This window comes from Catharus ustulatus, chromosome 1 (genome assembly GCF_009819885.2).
Source record: "Catharus ustulatus isolate bCatUst1 chromosome 1, bCatUst1.pri.v2, whole genome shotgun sequence".
In the NCBI taxonomy this organism is placed as follows: domain Eukaryota; kingdom Metazoa; phylum Chordata; class Aves; order Passeriformes; family Turdidae; genus Catharus; species Catharus ustulatus.
In genome coordinates this window covers 26,592,423-26,619,044 of record NC_046221.1, presented here as the reverse complement: position 1 = coordinate 26,619,044, position 26,622 = coordinate 26,592,423, and the positions used below count along the sequence as shown (strand labels likewise).

The 26,622-nt window shown below is 36.1% G+C and overlaps 1 protein-coding gene across 1 annotated transcript in view; it reads left to right on the top strand.

Annotated features, from left to right (window-relative positions):
• COL28A1 (collagen type XXVIII alpha 1 chain) overlaps window positions 1-26,622 on the top strand; it is a 57,401-nt gene that overhangs the window by 14,997 nt on the left and 15,782 nt on the right. The window contains exons 11-25 of the mRNA XM_033068717.1: window positions 2,406-2,474; window positions 3,928-3,996; window positions 5,164-5,232; window positions 6,194-6,262; window positions 6,991-7,059; window positions 7,590-7,658; window positions 8,981-9,049; window positions 9,992-10,063; window positions 11,647-11,715; window positions 12,262-12,333; window positions 12,936-13,004; window positions 15,742-15,810; window positions 19,160-19,231; window positions 20,723-20,791; window positions 26,290-26,358. Coding sequence (XP_032924608.1) covers window positions 2,406-2,474; window positions 3,928-3,996; window positions 5,164-5,232; window positions 6,194-6,262; window positions 6,991-7,059; window positions 7,590-7,658; window positions 8,981-9,049; window positions 9,992-10,063; window positions 11,647-11,715; window positions 12,262-12,333; window positions 12,936-13,004; window positions 15,742-15,810; window positions 19,160-19,231; window positions 20,723-20,791; window positions 26,290-26,358 — 1,044 coding nt within the window. The remainder of the gene's footprint in view (window positions 1-2,405; window positions 2,475-3,927; window positions 3,997-5,163; window positions 5,233-6,193; window positions 6,263-6,990; window positions 7,060-7,589; window positions 7,659-8,980; window positions 9,050-9,991; window positions 10,064-11,646; window positions 11,716-12,261; window positions 12,334-12,935; window positions 13,005-15,741; window positions 15,811-19,159; window positions 19,232-20,722; window positions 20,792-26,289; window positions 26,359-26,622) is intronic.

Genomic DNA, 26,622 nt, shown 5'->3' with positions numbered 1-26,622 from the left:
CAAGTTTTTCATGTTGTCTGGTAGAACTTTGGATTTATTTCTCCATTAATATTCAGGCATCCTCTTCTATCCATAAAAAAATGTTCCACAGAGCAGTATTTTCATACTACCCTATATGACTTTTATCACCAGGGCTTCTTACACTCCCTGCCCCAGCACCTACCAGCACCATACCTACAGCAACAGCTCTTGCAAGGCACATGAGACCAGTTATAGGAAGGAAAACTGTGTAGTATTTTTATCACACAAAAAGTAGAGCTTTTGGAAAAATATTAACTTTAGCAGGACTCCCCTCTGCATTCAAGGTATGGCTCTATCATGTGGGTGAACTTGCAAAGAAGTGAATTATTTGTGGTTGGAAGCATTCCTCAGTTACTGTCCTTGGGAAATTCTATCGGGGCTGTCAACATAGACAGGAAACACAATGTCCATTTGGGTGACAGGAAAAAAGTTGGAGAGCAATTTCCAAGGACAATAAAGGGGTTTGGCTTATTGTTTCAGCTGAGAGATGAGCCTGTATTTATCAAATACAATTTTTCACAATGCAACAAGTTCCTACACCATTTCAGAGCTTTAGTTTTATCAGCTGGAGGCAATGTGCTGAGTGGCATTTGCCATGCCCAGGGAGTAGTGGTGCTGTATACAGCTGAAATATCTTTTTTACCTGATAGATATTTTTTAAAATATATTTTGAACTTTGCGTATTTTTTTGATTTATTCTGTGGAGCATGTTCATACATCCTGGCATGACAGAAATCCCAGTCTGCCTTTTCCATTAAAGAAACAAGGATTGGAGCAGCTAGTATTTAGTATATTGCCTTGCCTTACAACAGTCTGTGCCTGTTCCTTTCTCTCTCTGGCACCTCTCGCAGTGGAGATATCCATTCCTGTCCATCCTGGACTGCCTTCAGGCCCTGAAGCTGCACAGGGCTGAACCTGTTATTGTAGCTTGTCAAGTGGAGAGGTACTGAAGCCAGAGTTGGTGCTGAGGTAAGGGAGCCTGTGGGCTGAAAGGCAAAATTTCATGGGCACCAGGCTGTAGGAAGCTTAGAAGATGGGTTGTTTGAGGATTTTTTGTCGTTATTGTTGTTGTTGTTATTTGATCAGTTTCAAACTAACACATCAGAAAAAACACAGGTATGAGGAAAACTGGTAAATTTACAATTGGCTTTATATCAATAAAAACTTTATTTATGATAATATACAGATTAACTGACTTGTGACTCTGGTCCAAAGGTTTCATGAAAATATTGTTAGGAAACCCAAATGATAAGTTCTACCTAGGAAGACAGTCAACCTTTTAGCTATGTTCTGTATTTTTGCAATATTTAAATGCACAGAATCTGCATTAACACAATATCAATGTTGTTAATACCCTCTCAGTGTGCTATGTGGAGATATGCTATTCCACTGAGTGATAGCAGTTTTGTTTCTACCTTTTAAGACATAACTTCTCCCGGTACTGTATTGATTTATCAGATTGTGAAGATGTGCCAGCAAATCTTGCATTCTGAATAAGTTTTAAATTTCATCGCTATTTCCAAATTATGATACTGTTCTGTAGTGGAGCAAATTTTAAGTTTGGGCATCAAGTTCCATGTTGTTCTAGATTTAAAACTGCAGCAGTAGCACTACAAGTGCATAGTCATCAGAAATTAAGTTTCAAGAATAGTCTATTTATTTACCTCTTCTGTATCTCTCCTCCATTTCTGCATCTTAGCTTCATTCCTTGGCTGATTAAAAACTGATTGATTTTGTGAGGAAATGTAATTTTTTACACTTGTATTGACTTCTCAAGTGCAAAATTCTCATTGAAAGGTTGCAGAACTCAGCATACAAAATTCTAAGTAATAAAAGTTTCTATCCCCAAAAAATCAACACCTTCTCACAAAATAAAAAAAAATTTAGTAACTATGTGGCTGTGTTGGCTTTGTGTTAGAAACACAGTATGCAGAAGGGAGGATGAGAATAAGGAGCTGCAGTCAAAGATAGCAGTAGGAACAAACATCATGCTATGTTAGCATTTCTTGTTATGGCAAGAACCTTGAGTGAGAAACATAATTTCCCAATACCCATCTTTATATCAAGAAAAGTCTGTGGAAGCACCTAAGTATTGGATGAAGTTGGGACCAAAGATAGGACAAAATAAATCTTTTTTTTTTTTTTTTCATGATGCATATATGAGTGGTTTTATAAAATTTTTGTACATTGTATGGCCGGGATATTGTCCCGTCATCTAATCTAAACATATTTCTTCAAGACGGGTTTAGATTATTTTGTTTATTTGTTTTTTGCTTTAAAAATGTATTTCTCTAGCCCTAAATGAGGCTTTGAAAAGACACACTGTCAGAATTTGTTTAAGCTTCTATTCACATTAATAGTTTCTTTCCATTTTTTCTCATTAGGGAGAACAAGGGCCTCCAGGTCCCTATGGTCCTGCAGGACCCCCTGGCGTTGGAGAGCCAGGACCCAAGGTAACTCTCTGAAATATGTTTGTTAAAGTGATAGCTGTGGGCAGTTTTTTTGAATGAAATTTCTCACCAACAGTTTTATCAAAGTCAAACTCTTATCACCTAAATGTAAAACTGATTGACAGGTTTTTGTATTCACATAGGATAGATTTAAAAGACCTGCTCTTCGAGCAACTCTTGAATTTTATGGTGATCCAATTGATAGAAGTGAGAAATAATGCCATTTAAATGGGGGTTAACTGTGTGAGATAATTTTTAAGCTCTAGCAGGTGCTTGCACTAATGAGTAAACCACATTTCAAGGCATGGAAATACATCTCAGTCACTATGATATATGGCCAAGTGAGAGATTTGCCTTGTCATTCACTAGGGAACAGATATTCTTAGAAGAATCTCTCATGCAGCAATTTAATTCCCCCATCTCATTTTATTGCGAAAGACTAGACTGTGGAATCCAGTCTTGGAAAAGTCATGTCTGCCTATGCTGGCCAGCCAGATCTTCTCATGGAAAACTGCAAAAGCATCTCCATAGGAAACATGACTCCTTAGTTTGCAAGAGTTTTGTCAGAGACCTGCATCTCAGAGTCAGACAAGAAATGTATATTGGGCAGAACTAGACCTCACTCTATTCTGGTACTGAGTCTCTGGTGTAGTTTTATGCCATCTTTTCCCTGTGTTTTTGAGCCCAATGACACTGTCTAAAAGATTTACACTTTTTTGCTCTTAGTGTTCTTATTTGGACGTTCATTAAATTCCTGCATATTTCCTTTGCAGTGGCATATATCCCAGAACACAGAGAGGGTTTATGAGCTAAGAAACCAGTATTTTGCCATGCAAAAGGAAAAACACTTGGTCCTTCCAGAAAGGAAGATAGTTTATGGAAAAAAAAGTCACCCTCTTTACAGAGTAACCTCTTTACTACTCTGTAGAAAGATAAAAATCTTCTGTGCCCTTGACCTTGAAACACACAGTCCTCAGTAAACAAATCATGAAGATTATGACAATTTGTAAGTAGAAGATGCAGAAACCATACAACTCCTGGAGTTCCCATGCAATCCCATATTCCACTGAGGCAGGCTTCAACTCGAGTACCTAGATAGAGGCTATACAGTGAGCATCCCTCACACCTGAGCATTCCTGCTTTGATACTGCAGCCAAATTTAGTCTCAGTTAGCTCCCTCACCCCCGTCATCTCCTAGCCTTTGCAATTTTAAGCAGTTAGCCCTATGTCTTGAGGGCTGGAATGCAGTCTAGTGTTTCAAGTATTAATAGAAAGATACTTTCAAATGTAACATAAAATGTTAGGTATGGGGCTTTTTTTCCCCTTTAGGAGAAGTTACAAATTAGATTTCAAGCCTTTGTGGTGACACTATTAAATCATCTATATGTAAATGTTTTGCTCTTCAGAAGTACCAGATTGAATTAGGACTGAACTTTCTAATTTTCTTTTTCGCAAGGGTGCTGAAGGTCGTGAAGGTGTTATTGGACCACCAGGACCTCGTGGAATTGGTGAGCCAGGATTACCTGTAAGTCAATACATATGCATTTGGAATTGAAATACAACAAAATAAGTCCTAGTGAGTGCAATTGATTGTCAGTAATTGTATTGGCTACTGATTCCATAACCACCTTGTACCTAGTCTGGAGCAGCACAAGTTATTCCAGCCCAGTATATCAGTAGTTGCATGTTGCTTGTCCAAGCAGGAGAACAAAACCACATCCAAATCGTTTTTGGGGGAAATTAAAAAAAAAACAAACATATGTATATGCACACACACATACATATACATACATGCATACATACATATATATATATATTTTAATTGTCTACAATAAAATTTTAAGAAGATGAAAATAAAAGAGATGAAACTTCCCTGAACTCCTGTGTGCAATTTGGATCTTATCAAGATCAAGAACCAAAATTATATGCTTTTACTTATATCTTTATGCTCTAAATTACAGAACTTTGGCAGGCTCTTGATTTAATGCTCACTGGCTGCTTTTTCTTCCTGAAATGTATAAAATGTATGGGGTTTTTGTTCATATGAGGCCGCAAATGTAGATGGGTTTTAGATGAATTCTAGTACTTTTGAAAGTTACTTTGCATTTGTGGAAGACTATTTTTCTCACAAAAATATGTGGAAATTTTTTGTGTAATCAACATCATCCTTTAAAAAATACTTACTAGTTTTAAAAATTGAAAGTTAGCTGAGTTTTGCAAGAGGACAGAAAGTCTTAGAAAAATACTTACTTTTATACTTCTTTAAATTAAAATTCACATTCTCTAGTTTTGCATATTTAACCTGTCATTGTGTGTAAAAATATGTTCAAATTGATGTTTTTTATTATGAAAATCATGACATTGTATGAAATTATAAGGAATGCATTTCACTTTAATACTAATTCTTTTATAAATAAATCTGCAGATTAATTTGAGTTTTAAGAGTACAGTCTTTAGACATTAATTAGGTAATTCACATCAATTCAGCATTGGCTTATTCTGTTCTAAATGACCCAACTAATGGTTGCTACATTCCATTTTAATTGCCTGGGCTCAGTCAGGTATTATGGATACATTTTCACTTACCAGTCTCATAAGTGTTGCAAAATTCTGTACTAGAATATTAGACAAAATTTCTATAAAAAATTGAATTTTTGGTATAATTTGAATATGTATTCTTTTTTTCTTTCAGGGACCACCTGGCCCTGTTGGTTCACCAGGTGAGCCAGGTCCAGCAGGAGAGGGCATTCAAGGCCAGAAGGTAGTTTTATAGAAATTGCTTCCTTTAACATTTAAAAAATTTGCAGTAGTATCTAAGTTACTTAAGGCCACTGATAATTCCAATGGTGTAAAAATGCTGGATGATGGATCTTGGATTTCTTAATCACTGTGCTCTCTGAATATCCCACTGATTTCAGATAATTACAAAATTACTATCTAGATAATTACAAAAAAATTGTACAGTTCCTCTACCAGTAGTAAGTTAATGATTCTCTCATCATTATCATGATACACAGCCATCATCACACATCTTATGTGTTTAATAAAATAACTTCTTTTGATAGCATTAGTGAGATAAATTGTCTTCCAAAAAACTACTGAGCTATTTATGTTCTGTATTGGAAGAAAATATTCAGCAACTGTTTTCATTTTGCCTTACCATTTTGGGAAACTGAAAGCTGGGTTATATGAGTCTCTGTAGACAATTATCTCATTCAGGACATTTGCTAGGTTAATATATGTCAACATTTTTTAAAAAAAAATAAGTACAAACAATCAAACTGAGATTCCCATAAGAAGAATTCCTTCTGTTTTAGTGGCGTCAAGATTCTCTAGAGCCTTGAACTACTAAGCAAAGATTTTTCTTCCTTTTATGAAAAAAGCATCAGTCATGTCCTTGCACGTAGTTCTGAACAGGTGTCTCTAAGTAGTGAACATATTGTGACATTTTAAAAATGTAATTTCCTTACTCCTAATATTTAATTTTCACCTTTTGAAGTTCTATGTTCAAAACCACAATGACTGCAGATGAAATGTGTTATGAATTGTAAACAAATTATTTTCTCTTCTATACTATTGGTAAGTCCATTGATAATTTTTCTAGTTTGTTTGTAAAGGAATACTTTTTTCCTTTTTGTCCACGTTGTGATGACCAGTTTGTCTAAGATGACATTCTTTATAAGTTCCTAAATATAAGTGTCAAAACTGTCATCTATTTCTAGGGTGAAAAAGGCTCTGATGGTGTACCTGGTCTTCCTGGACCCAAAGGTGAACAAGTTAAAGGTGACAAGGTGAGGCACAGATTATTTTTATAATTGTATCTATAATCAAATATATTTATAGTTAAATTAATTTTTTACGCTGTATCACAACTATAGAATGGTATATTTTACCTGGATCTGAGAAGCTGTGTTACGCTGTTCCATGCAACTCCTTGGATTGCATTCATCAATACAAGTAGCTGAACCTGTTAATGTTGACTTAGAGCACTAAGGACTGTATTCTATGCAGCTAGGAGTATGAGGGAAGAAATGCACCTTTTTTTCCTCCTAAAATAATTTCAGAAATATTCTATTTAAAATATTTTAATTGTAAATAAGTACTAAAATGTAAAAATCCCTGAGTCATCTAATCTAGTGGATCTGGAACAGGCAACTTGCGAGTTTTTCTTATGCGTGTTGTACAAGAAACTGTCTATATTGCTGTACAAGAAAATCTTTAATCTGAGTATGTAAAGATGAGCTATGGATCCTTCTAATAATGAAATTAGAGGTGTAATCACCTAATGTTTTAAATGTTTTAAACAAGATAGAGTTTGTAGGGAAGAGAGGCTATTATTTTTATTAGATCAGTTGTCATAGGCAGACTTCCAGGTATTCCAAACACACTTAATACAAATAGAAGCAGCAAACTTGAAGATAATACAGCTTGAGGATTGCTAATCTGTGTTCAGTTTAAATATATTAATCAGATAGCATGGACTATTGCAATTCAGTTCTTGGGAATACCTTTTCTGTAGGGTGAACAAGGCCAAGCAGGACCACAGGGCCCACCTGGACCACCAGGAACAGGCATTCAGGGAAGCCAGGTAAGTCTACATTTTGGACATGTAATGAGCATTTGTATATGGCTTTCATTTTATATTATATCAGAGTTGTAATTTTGATGTAAAGACATTAAAAATTTCATAGTGATTTTTCATTTTTAAAAATATCGAACTAGTTTTTAAGCAAAGCTTGGAAATACAATTGATTTTGACTGATTTGAATGGTTTTAGGAATAAGCAAATGTAAATTTGGTCTAATCTGCATAATAATTTGCATAGGAGGTAAATCAGATAGCCTTGCTTTTTTGCTGATATATTATACATAAGAATTTTACAAGGCCAAGTACCCACCAGTTCTGAATGTTAAACCCTTTGAAACTTGAACACATCCTTTAGCAGTTGGATAAAGAAAAACTGAAACATTCCAAAAGATCTTCTGGGTTCTGTTAATTTTGGAACGAAGATTTCTTATAAAAATAAGATAAAATCATAATTGACTGAAAGATGAGCACGTGGTGATTTTCAGATGTGGAAGAGCGTAATGCACTAAAACTCATTTATTTTGCTTTTAGGGTATACAGGGTCCACGAGGAAACCCTGGGGCAAAAGGCTCTCAAGGTTTTGGTCTGCCAGGACCAAAGGTAATTGTTCAGGCATTGTTTTTTAAAAGTAGCCCTGTCATGAAACAATAAGTGTCTTTGCCAGGCTTTTCAAAAGTCTGTTTGATGAGATGAAAATGCAACTTCATTGGAGATAACAATTCCTTTTAAATCTTAATGAGAAAACCATTCATGTTGTCAAGGTCTTCCCAAAATAAAACATATGGCTTCTGCTTGCTCAGCATCAGCCCTTAATTTTTCTTAATGTGAAGTTCTGGTTTTAAAGGAGCACGTATTTATAAAAAGAGAATCTTTCAGGCATCTTTGGATCCAGTGAGTTTGGTGGCACATATATGCTGTGTTCAAGTAAGTAATTTTACCAAACAGTTTAGTCAGTGATGGTTTTGAGACGTCAGGCTAATCCCACCACACTTTCAGTCTTTAGTGGTCTTCATGAGACAGAACCAAAACCAAAGACAGAAAGACTAGGACAGGAAAGAGAGCTGAAGTGTACTTGGCTGACCCTCCCCTGCAGAGGGAGGGAAAGTAGGAAGAGAATACAAAAGTGAGGAAAACAATTACTGCTGTCCAAGCCCAGGCCTCTAGTGCTACAGTACCAGGTGAGCACTGTCAGACAAGGAAAGAGGAATTGCTGAAATATAACAGGAGCAAGTAGAATGAACTGATGAACTATAAATCAGAAGTGTGCTTAGCAGTCACCTTGATTTACAAAAGGAAAAGATTAGTCATTGTAGAAAAAACCATGAGAAAATCAAAAATTTTCTTCTGAGTATAACTTTGGCATGTAAGCAGCAGTTAAAACAGCGATGTTTTATATTAATGTAGAGAAAAATAGATACTCATAACACATGTTATGTGGTAGGCCAATTCTCTTAAGATGAGAAAGCAAAATTGAAAAATTGAATTCCTATCTTTAACTGATTTAGAACTACAGGAAGAAAGAATTATGAAGCTAAAACTTTATCTTAAGCAGGATCTCTGATTTTTCTGTATTTGGACTCATTTTTTTTTGTTCAGAGACCAAAGAGTTTTTGATATAGTCCTGTAAAGTAAAAAATAAAATTCATTAAAGCATAAGGAAGAGAGTTGGAGTGATTCACTTAGACTTTCTGTCCACTGCAGGGTTAAATAAAATAGATGCAGTCTTAAAAGTTACAGGGGGTTTTAAAGAACAGAATTTTTCAGTTGAAAATTGCTTGTCTGAAAATTTGACCACTAAGGTTCATGGAATTGTAGCATGTCATCACATCCACCTCTATATGTAAGCAGCTAATTAAATAGTGCAAGTAGGGAATTAAGCTAAATTGTGTTTCTCTATTAAACTAAAGACTTTTTGTTGCTAGGGTGAACCAGGTGAACCTGGACAAAAAGGAGAATCAGGATCTCCAGGAATTAGCTCATCAGGACTTAAAGTGAGCCTGCTTTTATTTTTAACTGTTCTTTGCATGGTCTTTTAATTCTTCCACTAATTGCTGCTAAACCAAGTAGAAGATTTTTCGGTATAAATTAACTATGGTCAAAATAAGAAGGAATTTCTGTGATGGTCATAAAAATGTTGCCACTACCATAAGTGTAACGAAGTTTTCCTCTAATCTTTTCTAAACTAGTCAGATCTTTCCAGGGCCTGTTGGAAAGGTTGCTAACTCTGTCCCCCTGTTTTTTCTGGAGGGAAAAAAAAGCCAGTCTGTGTGACAACGGTGGTCATACTGCCTATGTGTTGGAAGAGACATTAAACACTTAAAAATTTGGCTTTAGATGCCATTTTGAAGACTGTAAACCGTATCTTTAATGACTTAGGTAGGGCCTCTAAAATCAGGCAAGGTGGCACAGACATCTGTTTTTATTGACTTTTTCTTGGATCCTGAAAGAGTGCTTGGCAGGACTGCTTCCTATGGATCCTTTCAACTCTTTGTGATGAATGTTAAAAGTATTGCCTTGGTCAGTTTGTACAAATGGTGAGGGGTTAGTGTCTGGTCAATTACACCATTCAGACATTTTTGGCTGACCATCCTTTAAGTCCCAGATGTTTGACTTAGCAAGAAAATTACATTTATATAATATTATTTATGTGCACAGAATAACAAACAGTATTCAGTCATAAAATAAATTTATTTGTTACAAGTCCAAGATTTAAGAAGTAGGTGGGGAACTTGGAGGGAAATTTCAAATACTTATTTTATGAGTATTAAAATTTACTGTCTCTACAGAATATTTGACTTACTGGAAACAACAATCTTTATTTAAGGAAAAATATTGTTTATCTTTAATTAATATTTTTGCAAAATGCTGGATCCATTTTACAGAAGAAACAATTTATTGAAATATGCAGACATAACAATTTTTTCTTCTTTAAGGGAGATATAGGTCTACCAGGATTGCCAGGAAAGAAGGGGTTGAAGGGAGAGATGGGACTGGCAGGGAAAAAGGTAAGGAAATATATTTTACCACATGTAAAAGGTGTACAAAAATGGTGATGAAGGAAAAACCAGATTATTTGCAGGTTTGCAGTGGTAAGGAGTTCATCCTTGAGGAAAGCATATGCCAGTACTTTTGCCAGGGATAAGGGACTGGATGAGATGTGTCCCACAAACTCGTAACAGTGGTTACCCTCTGGATGAGCAAGCGAGCTGCAGGCAAGCAGCCCTGACTTTTGTGGGCAATTTCACAATTTTCTTGGAGAGCAGATAGCTCATGTCTTTAGCTTGTTCCTCGTGGCCTGTTCAGATCTTTCGTGACACCGAGAGGTAAAGCTCTGTCAGTGTGATTTAGAGCAGCTCATGGGGTCCCAAAATAGCAAATAGAAATTTAGAGCAAGTTAAATGAGAGCTCCAGACCACTACTGTGCAGCTCTTATAGGAGGCTAGCAGCTGGCTGACATGTAGAATTGATAAACTAAACATAATTTGAAATAAGCAAATCAACATTCTTGACTGTGAGATTTAAATCAGAAAATATTTGAATAGTAATAAATATATTTTAAGAATGCAACTTCACATTTTGTCACCTAAAAGTGCAAATACCAGTTGGACAAGCTCCATCCTAAAGCAGTAAGCCTTCCGATATGAGAAAATATGTAGCGTTTCTGTTGCTACTTAATTCAGTTTTTAAAATGTATCATCCACTGCTCAAAAAGTGAGATTCTGGTGTATCAGAGGGGCATCAGAATTAAGAGTAAATATTGGATTAAAGTTAGAGATGGTCATACTGGTTTTTTCTCTTGCATATTGCCTTTACTCTGATGATTAATTCTGTGCTTGTAACCCATTGAAGGTAAAAATAGTAGTACTGAGCAGCTACCCTGGGTATTCAGGGCAGTGCAAAGAACAGTTGGATGTCTGCAGTGAGTTGCATGGTGAAACTACAGCAGTTATTTGCAGGTGACAGTGTCTCACCCAAGTGGGATCCAGACTCATACCTGTCAACAACAGGCTCTGTAATATCAATTTCATCAACAGTTCAAATCAGAAATGGATTTTAACCTCATTTTAATGTACCTTTCACTCTCTAAATTACCTACAGGTATCCTCATATACTAATCTGGCTTGTATTATGCATAAGTATTTTGTAGGTAATGTTCCTTAATAGAATGTTTTGTGTGGGCTGTTTGTGAGTTATTTAATGCAATGTTCCTGACACATATTTTCAGCCTGGATTGGCCATTGGCTACAGACTTGTCCAAAATTACTTCTCAGAATTGGTCCATCAAGACATTTTCTGATAACTGTGCAAGCATTTCTCTTCCTCTTATAAGTATATGCATGGAATCCTTCCTACAAAAGATTAATGCAGTTGCAAATGGCACTATTACAAATGTCTGTGAAAATAAGGAATACAAATGTAGGAGATTGTAGGGCTTTAAGAGACAGAATACTTTATATTTTGTAGGAAAAAAATTTAACTAGATATTTACTGACTTTTTTGGGAAAGTATTTATGCAATAATTATTTCTCATAAGTCTATCAGTAAAATTAACTGCATGAGAAGTAATTAATCATTTAATATATGTTAGGGGGAAAAAGGAGATGAAGGTCCAAGAGGTCCAAGTGGACTCCCTGGCAAAGGAGTTGCAGGTCAAAAGGTATGACTTGACATGCATGCTGGGAAAATACTAGAGACTTTTGTAAGAGTTTGGATTCTGACCTACTTTTTCATTCATTGTGTTGTAAGTATCAACTCTATTTAGCAGATGACTTTAAAGGATTTAAGACAGAGAGTGATGTGTTCTGAAGCCTGAACAAGTGCAGCAAAATCAAACTCTGAACACAGAGCCTAAAGTTAATAGGGTAGTAGAGACTTCCTAGAAATTCAGTACATAATTTTCATTAAAGTTCAGAGTTGACAAATTAGCTCAGTCTGTTGAGAGACACTAAGATAAATTAGGAGAATAGTTAGATATCTTAAGATGAAATTAAAAACCTGGAAAGATGTATTAGTAGACAGACTTTTATCTCCCATTTCATAAAATTTAGGACATTTGGGGCACATTCCAGAAATGAGCAAGATTTCAGTTGGAGGGGAGTATCTAAACATCTTTCTAATAATTATTGTTGTGTTTTGGGCTATTTGTGGACCTGTGAATGAATCTTTGCTGTGATTGAAAAAAAAAACCTCTTGTTTTCTTCAGGGTGACCATGGAGAAAAAGGATCCAAAGGAGAGATTGGTCTTCCAGGACTAAAAGGCCCAACTGGATCAAAAGTAAGCTTGTTCTTCCATGGTAACCCTTCTCTTTGTGTTTTATTTAAAATTCTATAGAGTTTAGGCAGTGTAAATATTTCTCAAGCATCTGATCTTGAGACTTAACAGAACAAGGGAAAGCAGAAATACTTCCATCATCTGTCCTAAATGACACAGATAAAGATATGTTATATATAACATATGTAAGATATATGTATAGTTATGCATGAGCACTGATACACTAAACTGAAGTTGTCCAAGTGATTCTAACCATGAATATTTTGCAGATTTTTACTTTGAATCATTAACTTTCTGTTATAATATTTTGTAAGTGTTGCTCTGAATGAATTGTAAGGAAATTGAAATAATGTAAGTGTTCTTGTTATTCCATTGGATTGTAAGCCAGACACAAAAAATTAATTAAAGCTAAAAAAGTCAAATACACAGTTCAACCAATAGTTATTTAAAACATGAGACTTAGACAAGCTTTCGTAAGAACAATATGTTGATTTAAGTATTTTGCACAGTATTGCTTGTTTTACAGGTAGATCTGTACTGTAGATATTTTTAGTTCAGAAAGTCAAACTGTCTGTTTAAGTCTACATTATACCATTTGATAACAGGGTGATCCTGGAGAGAGAGGACCCCCTGGTCCCCGTGGATCATCTGTTTGGGGACCTCCTGGACCAAAGGTGACTATCTGATACATATTTCCTAGAGATCAGAGATTGGAAATTCCTTGTGTAGATTTCTGCAAAATTAAAAGAATCTGATTTAAAGAACTTGAAATTGCTTTTTGTATGAACAAAATACTGAATTTCAGAAATAAGGACTAAAAAGTATTAAAAATTAACAGTGTTGGAGGCCAGCCCCTTTAATGGCATGCTGAACTCTGTACATAGTTATTTCCTCCTCAAGCCATTTGTTAAAAAAAACCCCACAACTTATTAGATTTCTGTTTTAGTTTGGTTCCTTCTGTGAAATTGATCGGTTTGAAGTTGTGTTTTTTCCAAATTTGCTATGCTTTTTGCTTCTTAAAATATGGCATTAAACCCCTGCAAGAGTACGTTTATGTATAGTTCTAGGGTGTTTATATGCTGATTTTTTTTTTATGATGAGTGTGTGTATGTCACTTCCAAGTGAACAGTTGGCCTGTAGGTACTACTTGAAATGAAATGTTATGCATAAGATACCTAGGGCTATATCCACCTCATTTTCTCCATGGGAAAAATGTACCTCAAATAAGTGGGACTTGTGCTGCTAAATAAAAGAGGTGGATTCAGTCTGAAGATTTCAAAAATATTTGAAAATTCTGTGCTATTTAAATAATACTGTACTCTTTTTACTTTAATTATTCTTGTTATAATATGTCAGGTAACTCAACTTTAATTGATGCTTTTCACCTTTGGTGTTAGTTTTTAGAGTGAGAGAATCACTAATGTGTGTCATATCATTCTGAAGCAATTTCATCCCTATCTTTTTTCCTTCCTTAAAAATATGTGTGTCCCACCCCACAAATACAGGAGGGTATTATATATACAATGTACTCATCAGTCTGGCAATAGGACATCACAGAGAGATATGATGTGTTTTGGACCTGTTTGTGCACGGAAGAGAAAGAAAGACAAAAATGCAAAACACTCAGGTTATACCTGGAGTAAAAATGTAACCACATAGAAGAAAAAAGAAGATTGTGAGGTGCTCTTATATTGGTTTCAAAGCATAATAAAGTTACAAACTTTATGCTACATGTGACGTTAAAAGGCACAACTTGTATGACGACAGGTTTCATTCAATCAGTCTCCCTCACATTTCTCTAGTTACTGTGACATTTTTATATAGACAAGTAGGGGAGGCAAGATTGTTCATTAATAAATTCATGCTGAAAAATAACTTTGTTGACTTCCTTGCCTTTTTAACTGTGATTTTATTCTGTTGAGTGCAGTTCATACAACTTTCATAGGAAATGGGCCATTATCCAAAATCCAATGATTATGGATATGGAAGTTTGTAGGAATCTTTTGAAATTCTGTACTAAATTTTAGAGCAGGGATTATATGGGCAGTAGCTGATGAAAAAAAAAGTACTCCAAAAATTTGGAGTAATTATAAAATACAAATCCATTTTTAGAAAATATACAAAACCTTGTCTCTTCAGCTCCATCATAACTTCTTCGTTTAAATAAACATCTACTACGTTTTGGACAGTTGATCAATAATTTAACAGGCTACACAGGTCTGTTTCTTCTATTGACTGTGGAAAGTACAATGATAACTACTAATTTTATTCCTAAAACATCCTGGTGTCTGCCGTTGAGAAGGCAGCTATAATAGATTTCTAATGCAGAGAAAGTTTCTCAAACCTTGGAGTTATGTCTGGGAGTCTGAGGTCTTCTTGGGACATCTCTAAGTATCTGAGATGGTGATGAGTGATTGGTAGAGGTCTTAATTCCTGGGCATCCATTTGAAGTCCATGTCCATTGGGAGTTCATTTATTTTAAGCTACACCCACGTTTGGGGACTGGAGTTTTATTTCCCTTAACATGCATTATGCTCTTACTAATATGGGGACAGTGACATTAGAAAGTTGTTTTTTCTAATATTTCTTTGTCACAGTTACAGCTGCTCTGTGGTTTTGATAGAGCATTTCATTTCATTCCCTAGAGCATTTAATTGCATTTCGCGGAAATACTGTCCTTCTTTCCAAGAAATTGCAGATGTTTCATTGCAGATGTTTCATTGCAAATTTCGATTTTCTTTGTAAGTTCCTTAATGGAAAGTGAAGCATCTGTTGGCAAAAGTTTGAACACTAGAAGGAGCCAAATTTGAAGGGTTAACATAAGGAACATGAATTCTAAGCCTTAATGGTTTCCGGGAAAGCCACTGACAGAGCTGTTCCCAAAGAGTAACATATACAGTATTGTATAATATTTGTGGTAAAGTTGGGTTTTTCTCTGAGACTTCAGACTGTGGAACTTGCAATTTTGAAGTGCTGTGCCATTGCATCTGTAGGCTTTCTAAACATACTCTGTCTCAACACTTGTCTTTGAATTCCCTTGCTGTTCTCTATGTGCTCTGGCAGATACAAGGTTATGCAACCTGCTTGTGGGCAAAAGCAGGCAGGAACCACGTGTGCATCTGGCCTCTCAAAGTGAATTATTACTTTCTTCTGAAATTTAAAGCCATCAAATTATTTGTCAAGATAGAACAAATTTTTTTACACAACTGGGGAGAAGCAGAAGTGTAAGAGAGGTCAGAATCAAGGCAGTCAAATCTTCCTCTAGAAATAACTGATTTCATATCACCTAGGTCAAAAATTGTCACTGTAAGAAAGAACCTAATACTTGTTCTTTTTTTATAAAACTCTCAAAGTTAAAACTGAATAATATAATAAGTTAATATAATTCTGATTTTGTTTCTTTTTGGATAGGGGGATCCAGGAGACAAGGGGCCACCGGGAGATGATGGACTTCCTGGAAACTCAATAATGGGACCAGCGGTAGGGGTTTTTAGACAAAAGATAGAAAGTAAATAAATGTGAGACGTGCAAAACTCCTGTGAAAATATAGACATGACTTGAACCTTTTAAGTAAAGGAATTCACCAGTTCTTCAACTTTTCTCTTATTCCAGGTTATGTCTATTTTTAAAATAAACATATTATATTCACAAAGAAGAGACACAAAATTGTATAAATAACTAGTCCAGTGTACCTCACTCTGCAAACTTCCCATAAGAAGTCTTCATTAGGAAGGCAGATCTTCAAATTCACCTTTTCCTCTCTAAGACACTTTATATCATATTGTACTTCTGTCACTTGTGATCTGGGTTGCAACTTTCTTTAAGGCTTCTGCCCCTTCTGATAAGGGAGTATTTCAGGGAAAGGTACCATTCTCATGATCTGATTTCCAGACTCAAATTGGGAACCTTCTTCAGAAATATCTTTTTTTTTTTTCTTTCTACTTTACTGTGTCTGCACATAAAATATTCCATTCAATTCCATCACTTCACTTTGTGAAAATATAGGCAATAGACCCAAATTCAGAAACCAATTAGTTTATGTCTACCTAATACAATGTAGCTCAAAATATAACCACTCAATCTTTTTCATGATAACATTTTAGGAATACAGCAATAATGATATTTACTCCTGGCTTGACACAGTTCAATCAGTACCAGAAAATGTTGAATAGCACATTGAACCATTCAGTAACTTTTATTTCTGACTTTTGAAAACTCTAAATTTCCTTTGTCTAGAAATTACTTCACTCTATTATTCTTATAATAAGAAGTGATGAACATTAGGTAATTGTCCAGTCATATCCTTAATCAATTAAGTTTTGATTATGACAGCTGTTTTATTTTATTTATAATGACCATGGATGCAAGATTTATGTTTATATACATTTTTTTGTTCTTATTTTGAAAATGGGTAGAAGCAACTATCTTCATTTTACTGCTTTGGAAAACTACTTTAGAACCTGCCCTGGAAAGGCTGGAATAGCAGATTTATTCATTTAGCAGACCATCTGTGGCATCAGGGGCATTTGCTTTCTTACCAGTGCACTGACTTAGAGTGAGTCACCGTGATTTTCTCTTCCAGACACCACAAAACTGTGGAAGCAGGAATCACAGAATTGTTCCTGGACCATCTCTTGTGTTAGTGTTTAAAAAACCCCAACAAATTGATCTGAACTAGAGAGCTGTTCCTTACATGAGATTTGGTTGTAGATTTGGCGTAAGTAGATTTACAGCATTTATAGTTATGCTACTAATAGCAAACCCAGACACTTGACAAAATCCCAATTCTCATAGAAGAGAATGTGTTAACATGTATTCGGTATTTACTACAGCCTCCTAGGAATAAATGAAAACATCTGTTTGGCTGTTTTTTACTGTGAGATTAGAAGCAAAAACAGATATGAACCATGATCCTTGTTTTCCTTTCTTGTTAAATAAAAATGTTACTAAACATTTCTAAAACATTTCTCATTTTATCCACAGTTTAAGAACTATGGATATTAAGAATCAGGAAGAGGTGAAATTGACTTTCCATTATAAAGCTATTTATGATCTGGAAGCATGCTGGTTGTTTAAATTTTTACAGAGGTGCATCAGAGTTCCATCATTTGAAAATTAGGAGACATGAAGAGACATCTTTGAGAGCTGACACAGTTTTAATCTGGTGGTCAGGGTCTGTTTAAAGTCTCTCAGTGAAACTGTCCCATTGGATTCAAGAATGGATGCAATTCATATAGGAATGACCTACAATATAAAATTTACTTAGGCATAAGGCATGCTTGCATCACTATTCACATTTCATCTACAGTAATTTCAGGGCTTCATTTTAACCAGAACATAGAGTCTGCCTTGAAGAAGTCTCTTTCTTAATTTAGCTACCTACTAGCCTGAACCTATGATGTATATCTTTAGGAGACCCAAAACATCTTTTCCATTTTCTGATAGGACTAAATTGGTTAATAAGAATAGATTATTTAAGTCTATGGTAGAGACATTTATGGGACAGGAGATTTTGGCCAAAAGTTTGTGTTAGTTGTATATCCAGGTAGAGTACAGGATGATTTGTTGTCCAGACATGGACATTGTATTCAGACAGACCAGCTGCTAAGGTCTGAACTGCTAACTGGACTCTCTTCTTGGTTTCTTGAAGTATTATATGATTGTAGGAATTTTTAGGTACAATGCACAACGAAACAGCAGTTTTCTGTCCCTTATTGTTTCATTTTCCTTGATATTTCCTTTTACTGGAGTAGACAGGGAAATATTTGTGTATTTATATGTAATTATTCTTCAGGATATGTTATACCTATGTACATTAACAACACTCAAGGGGTTGCTGGAAGCACTCTACAACACTCTTTCATGGAGTGTATTAACATTTCTTGGTTCTGTGGGATGGAGTGAAGGGTGTGCAGCTCTCTTTGAGCAGCCACAATATCCATACCATGCTCAGGAGGGAGGTGAGTATGTGATCTACTCACATCAGTGGTGATTTCCCATTGTTGGTGCTGGCATGTGAGCATCTACAGTACAGACCCACAGCGTACTCTCAGAGATACCTCCAAGTAATATGTTTTCTTTCTGGGTCCTGTGAACAGTCTATTGCAAACTCAGCTAATTTTCTCATAAAATGTCAGGAAGACTCTCACTGGAGTGAGGGAAGAGGAAAAGTTTGCTATTTGCTTCTCGTCGGGCCATGAAAGGAAGCATTGAGGTTTTGCAGATGCACAAGCCTTTAGTGGGAGTCAGTGGAAGGGTCAACAGCAGAGGTGATTGTCTCTTCATAAGAGAACATTTTAGGCTGATCTTTTTCTTATAACTGTTGTGTTTCTGTCTTTTCCTACTTTCCCTTGTAGAATGAAGTTTTACTTTAATGTATGATCACCAATGTGATCTTCAGGAAGTGCAAAATGTGCAGCATATAACTTAAGGCTGGCATATCATGTTCCAGTATTCTGAATTCAGTTCTCATTACTCAAGCATACCCTCAAACTGATAGAAGTGTGTTTTTGAAAAAAATTTAACTTTGTATGGGCTGAATATAAAGTCAATGTTCTGAAAATTTCTCTCTGCAACTGCAAATCCAGAAATTGACAATTTCCTAATAAGAATTCTTATTCTTCCAAAATTTCAATTGAAACCACAATAAAAAAAAGCACAGAAATCCCTGAACTTTGTGAATTAATTTCAAGAGCTGGTAACTGCTATTCCCATATTTTCTGTATTTCCAAGAAGATTTTGAATAGCTTTCTTACGTATTTGTTAATATATTTTACACTGTGATAGTCCAGATAATGGCATGATTTCTGACTTCCTATTTTGTGTTTAGGGGGACCAAGGACCACCTGGACCACCTGGACCTCAAGGAGCAAAAGGTGACAAAGGTGGCAAAGGTGAAGCTGTAAGTACAATTTTAATTCTGTACTTTGTGTTCAACAACAAAAACAAAAACAAACAAGCAAACAAAAAACCAAACAAATACCCCCTCCCCAAAAAACCCCATCTATGTAATAACCCAATATTTAGTTGCTTAGATTTAGTTACGTAACTAATCCTTCAGCTAATTTAAATGTTTTATGGATATTTTGTAGCCCTTTCCCAGATACCAGTTGTACAAACAGTTGGAACTGGATATAAATGGTTCTCATTTCATTGTCATGAAAGGCATACCATGTAATTCCATAAAAATCTTTATGGCTGGTCATATATGTTTCAATATCACTACTTTGAATTATTTTTACATTCTCCCTTTTCTTTACTCTTCCCTGATGAGGATTTCTAATACATCTGCTTGACAAAATCATGCAGTTTCAGTTCCTTGGATTTTCAATTGTTTTTCATACTGGGAAGTTAAGTCCTCATATTTGAAGATTTTCCACCTCATGCTTTTCTGATGGCTGGCTTCACAGGGAATTAATATCTGAGTGTTCCAGCTGACACATTCCATTACAAGGACATATTGTCCTAAATTTCAGTCACCCAAAAACACACAGACAAGTTTGACCAGCCTCTCTCTTTTCCCCTAGAAAGGGGAAATACTGTTGCCATCTTTCAACCACCATGTCAAACTTCCACTAGCACTATTTTCTTTATGTGTCTAATCCAGCTTTATTTCAAACTGCAGCCCTGCAAACACTCCCAAATGCACCGAGGTGGGACCTGAGTGCTTCCAAATTCCTACTCAGCTTCAATTTCCTATCATTCAAACTGATGCTGAGAAGATCCTTTGGGATCAGAATTATTACATAAGGCATTCATTCAGAATTCCTGGTGTAATGCCGTGTACCTGACACATTTCATGTTGTGTAATGTCCAAAGGTTCTGTTGTGTTCTCTTATGGTAACATCTTTCCCCTGCAATTCCATGCCCCGTGAGCTGGAAAGACCAACTTAATAAAGCAGTGTCAGACATGGACAAGGTTTATGTGGCTAAGTAGGTAGCAGGATGGGTCAAAGCCATCTGCCCTATAAATCCTGACAGTGAGCCTGGGAATGCCTCCAACAGTGTGCAAGGCAGCTGAAGGGGTGGATGAATTGAGCAGGGAGTTCAGGAGAGCATATTACCCAACACAAATACACAAAAGTATGTTAGCATTATGTAACCCCCAAATTTAGATGGGTTAGCTCTGGTATTTCAGTTGTCTAATTCTTGCAGCATATGAATCATGGAGCAATGTCTGCTTTCTCACTGTTTTCTCTGAGCTGAGAACAATGCTCTTAAGTCAAGAATTATGCTTTTTTCCACCAATCTGAGTTTTCTTAGGTTTCCATCTGGGACTGAGGATGGCTGTTACTCAGTACACATCAGAAATGTGAATAAATTATCTAATTTGTTAAAGAACCCAAGTACCTTGGGACAACTACTGACATGCTTTATTCCTCTGCTGTACCAGGGACCTCCAGGAGTAAGAGGCCCTGAGGGACCAGCAGGACCAAGAGGCGTGGGAGATGCTGGACCAAAGGTATTTGTCCAATGGTTGACCAATGCATCTGACTTGTAAACAAAGTAGATACCTTAAAAAAAATGACTTGGATAAGAATGGCAAATATATGACAAAATGCTGCATTTTCATCTCCCAGTTTTCATTTCTGTTAGGAGAAAAGCTTGTGATAGACTTTTCTGATGTGAAAGAAACTAGTTCTTGCTTTATACTCTGACTGGATGCAAATCTGCAGGTTTTCCATACATCCAAAGCCCAGGATGTTTCTAGATGCTGGTGTTTCCATGTGGAAGTCAGGATCCAAACAAACACAGTATTGCCTAATAGTTATGCCTTTCCTTTCTCTGGCAGAAGTGTGAGGGAGGAGGCCAAAAATTGAGTTAAGGGTTAAGTGGAACTACTGAGATATCTTTTAAGCTGGATTCCTACGAGAAGAGTATAAACCTTTATCTAAAATTAATATTTGTTTAGAGGCAATGTCACAAAAAACCCCAATTAAACAAAGAAACTGATAAAGGGATTAGAAGTTTTAACACTGAAACACTTACAAGTTTTTCATAAAATACAGAATAGCTAAAGTCTTATGAAACTATAAGCAGTATGTAACTCACCTAAAAAGTTACATAGTAATTGTTATGTTGTAAAAAGTCAGAAAAAGAGAGTTAAGACTAGAAGCATACAACAAATTGATTTAAAATATCCCAGAGTGGTTTTATTAATGATTTCCTCATTGCATATGTGAAATAAGAACCAGGCGGCCTGTTGCAGGAGGAAGCAGAAGAAATATTGTTTCCCAAACAGAAAGAACTCTCAACTTCGGTTCTCAGAACAGAAGAATTCACATTTAAAATGAACTGCAATAACCTCTCAAAAACATTTGCAGTCAAATAAAAATTGAAGGACATTAATTCTTAGAATGATTTGACTATAGAATAACCACAATGGCATTGTGATCGTGGAAACCTGGCTTTATACTTCTATTCTGAATTACTGCCTATCAGTACAAGGCATTTCACATCAAGTAATGCAAGAACTAAAAGTAATTTCAGTTATGTTGTTCAGTATAACTTAAAAAAAATGCACATGGCCAAACTGAATAGATTTTTCTGTGAGACTATACCTTTCCAAATAGAAATATTAGGCTTGATATAATGTAGTCTTACAATGCATGTTTCTTGATACTACAGAAGAACATTTTGTTAAAATCCTAGAATCTTGTGTGAAATTATCAAGGCAGATATTGTTAAAGATTTTACTTATGACTACAGGGTGTCTAGGGGTATTGTTATGTCTGAATAATTCTGGAAAGTAGTGTTTCCTAAAGAAAAGGAATTTGAAAGTCACATCAAAAAAGATGGTCTCCCACTATGATGCCATGGTTGAAGGATTATGAAGTACAGTAGTGTACATCACAACTTCAGTGGGAAGAGAGGGGAGTAATATAAATAAATGAAAAGTTTTCATGGATCTATGTTTTATTTGTGTTACAGTGTGATACTGCCCACCAAACCTGCCTACTCAAAGTAATGCTTATCTAACACTGTCAGGATAATAAAAAAGTTAAAGAGTTAAAAACATCTGGTAAAAAATTTAATTTGCATTTTTTGCTTTAAAGTAGGTAGGCTTCTTTTTGATGATGCCTCTAGATTGATGTGTTAGTCATGTTAAGGGAAATGTTTGTTGTTTTATGCAGAGTGAGCAGCTGTAGCTTTTGCAGTGAGGGGTGCACCTACGCAAGCATTATCTAGCAAGATATAACATGTCTGATTTACTTCTCTTTTTCAACACCAGACATAGAGTGCACTGGAAAAAAGAAACTAAATATATAAACGTCTCATTCCCTGAATTTTTGCTCCTGTTTGCCTGTATTACATTCTGATTTTTAATCTTTGATTAATGTCTTGGTAGCAAAGGTGCCACAAGGAAAAACAACTCACTTGAATTGCAAGAATTCCCCCAGAACTTAGTTCATAAATTGGAAAATATTCTGGTTTTTTCATATGAAATGTAAATGCATTTCTTACCTGTTATATCGCCCCCTAACCTCAAAGAAAAAGAAAAATAAGAAAAAGAAAAAAAAATAATGTAAAAATAGTGACAATCTCTACATATAAAAAAAGAACATTTATTTGATAAAAGAGGCTCATAAATTTACACACTAGTTAATTTGAAATTCCTTTGAGGATCATTATATAGGAATGTTCCACTCATCTGAATCAAAGCTCTGTTCTCTCTGCTTTCAGAAATGGCTCACATATGTGCACACTGCTAGACAGGAATTTTATGTATCAGAGGTCAAATTCACATGAAAACAAAATTGGAACATGTGGGATGCATTCAGTCCTGGCAGAACCCTATTTTCTGTGGCATTAAAACAGAAGCACATAATGTCAGAATATAATAAAAATTTGATTTAAAAGCACTGTTGCAAACTAGGTTACTGGGCAGCAAGAGCCCAGCACTAGAAATAAAGCAAGTAACTGGATAGCAGAAAGATTATTAAAGTCCTTAGCACAGTCCCTAGTGCATGAACATTTGGGCTGGATCCAGTTGCAATATAAACAACTTTTGCAGCTTGGGGCTTGCCTATTTGAACTAAAATGTGGAAAGTAGAGATGTAATACCTTTTTTCATAATATATTGTTCTTACAAATACTGTTATTTCCATTAGCTCTCCCTAAAGAGAGTATTGCAGTGTCTGCTGTATGTTTCAGTATCAAATATAATACTTCACGGTAAATGAGGTTTATATGTTGGGAAATCCAAGATTTACTTTTCAGTTGACCATTAGGTCATTTAATGTTTTGGTTTTTTCTTTAATAAAAGGTACAGAACAGACATTGGAATCCCACACTTCACCATGTCTTGACTCAGCTCTTTATTTGGTGGTGTTTTTCTAGTTCACTGTTTTGCTGATGGTGTCACGCCTGTCTACAGGCACAATACAGGAAATAAATTAGACCTCATCAAAGAACAGTATTAATCGTTTTTGAAATGAATTCCCTGAAGGGCAGTTTAGTATGACACCTTAGGAAAAAGAACTGCTCCACTTCACAACTCATAAAGCAAAAGAAAAGTCTTTTTCTTTAAACCAAGAAATACAGAAACTGTGAGGATTACTATAAAGCTCTACAAAAGAGCTTTTCAATGAGACATCTGGTATTAACTAAGCATGTGAGGCTAAAATTCAATCCTTCACCTGCAACGACCCTGTGGAAAACTGTGTTACCCATAGGAGGAAGAGACAGATGACTTCAGGTCACCCTTAGGCTGTTTTTGGTCAGGGCAGGTCTAAGAGCAGGTTGTAGGTGTACTGGGTACTGGGCCATAAGGAATCATTTATGTTTGGTAACCTCCCATTCACTTTCCATTACAGCAGCTCACAGGCTGTTTTACAGGCTGCACCATTCCAGGATCTCTAAAAAAATTACCTTTTAAAATAATATTTGGAAAGTAATATCTTAACTCTGGCATTCCTGGTAGATTTCAGAGAGAGACTTGGACAGGGCAAGCTTTGGCTGCTCTACACAACTTTTGCTCATGAAGAATTGTCCTCCAAACAGCTGAAGATTGTATTGGGTTGTGGGGACGTTGAGAACAAATAAATATTCCTTTGATAATAGAAGGTACTAGATAGGAAGATGGACATATTGCCAATGTCTTGGCTCTTTGCATTGGCAAGGAAGGTCTGATACAGAAGCCTCCTGACTGAACATGGCACTTAGGTGGCACCCAACCACCCTGAAACAGCAATTTAAAGCTAAGAGCATCCATATACCATGCCTATGTCCTGACTCACTGGCCAGGCTCCAGTGCTTTGGATGAAGCAGGAAACTAAATTCAAAAGATAACTGTTACATCAGAAGGAGGGCATTATAAACTTAGTCTAAGCCTTAGCCTTTGTAATCAGAGTTCCCACCTCTTCAAGTCCCTCAAACCTGAGCAGAGTTTGGGCCTTAGTATGTTTGCATAAGTAGCACATACGTTGGGACTTAGTATGAGAGTGTCCTAGCCATAGATTAAAAAACACAGGTTGCAGTGATGTCTTGGGAATTTTAATGACCTAAAAGCACTCACTGTAATACTGCACACATTCTTCCTAGAATGTAGGAAGATTTGGGGTTTTTTTTCCATTTTAATCTGTTTGATATGTTGTTTCATTTCACCTACCACAACTCAAGTGACATCTGTGATTTGTGATTTATACTTGCATCTCTCTCCTAGATCAAATGCTCCCTCTGCAGGCACAGCTTTCTACAGCTTTTCCAAGTGCAAAACTCAGTACAATTAATAGTTTTTGTAATGGTTTCTTTTTAATTTTGTCAAGAAATATTCTGCTCTGTTTTTAATATACGGGATGATCAACAACTTCTCAGTGCATTGCACTTGACTGCATAGGAATAGGTTTAGGAATATCAAGCTAAACAGTAATCTCTACTTTATCAGTTATAGACTTATTTTTTCTTTTCAAGGAATGGATAGGACTTTTCTAGTAATCATGTGCTGAATGTGTGCCTATTCCCTCACTTGTACAATCTCAGTCTGAGGAAAACAAAACTGCCTTGTCTGTCCCTGTGCATTTCCTCTATCACTAATGTCTCCTGACACCCCATCTCCCTTGCTAGATTTTTCTGCAGCACGAAGGGCAGCACCAGCCTCTCTGTTACATTCATTTTCCCCTCACCAGATAGCTGCTGCCTTTTCTCTGCCTGATGGTTGAGGGATGAATCCCCTCTGGATTTTTTTTGTTCTTCAGTAAAAACATAAGTTGAACATCTCTCCATTACCCAACCTCCAACTAACACCAAAACTGTTGAAAATTAATATGGTCAAGGCCTGTACATTTCTGATCAATTTGGTTGAAATCAGCTCATGAGTTCAGAATGTACTGGAAAAAAAGAAAGAGAATGAACACGGACAAACAGAAGCACAGGCAGAATATATCACTTAAGCCTCATTTCCTTCTGAAATCAAGGTAAATATATGTACATTAGGGCTTTTTAAAAAAACAGGGTGCTATTCTTTTTATTCATCTATATTGATGCTATTAAAATTAATTTCGTTTACATAAATGCCAAAATTTGACAGTTCTGGAAATTAAATGTCTCTAGTGTCAGAACAAACGCAGTAGAGTCCTAACCCTGTTGATAGTGATTCTGACTGATCACATGGATGTTTGCTTGGGAAATTATGTTCTTCACCTAGAGCTTGAATTATGTGGGTGCCTGTATTTTGGGGTCCTTCCTTCCCTCCTTCCTTCCTTCCTTCCTTCCTTCCTTCCTTCCTTCCTTCCTTCCTTCCTTCCTTCCTTCCTTCCTTCCTTCCTTCCTTCCTCCCTTCCTCCCTTCCTTCCTTCCTTTCTTTCTTTCTTTTTTTCTTATACCTACCTACAAAACAGCTGTTTATTTATGTAGCATTTGTTTGGCTTGTTTTTTAAGCTCAGTAGTTTGACTGCTTCATAAGTGGATGGAAGATGTAACATTCACTAGGTGATGACTGATTTCTGTGACTATTTTCAGGGAGACCGTGGAATTAGAGGCCCTCCTGGGCCGCGAGGGCCAGCAGGATGGGGAAGCGTGGGTCCCAAGGTTGGTATGATGCCATGCTGAAGTTTTTTGTGCTCTTCTGTGATGCTGGTGGCCAGACCCTGATCTCTCAGATGCCGAATTATCTTCATCAGTTATTGATTTACATTGATGCAGCTTCAGGAGAAATCAAGCATGCAAACACAGTTACTAACCATACACTTCTACCAACTGGATTAGGAAGAATACTAATGGGATGAAAATTTCATTTGCAGCTAAACTTTATGAGATTACATCTGGAGATTGAACAGAGCTATCAGGCTGGTA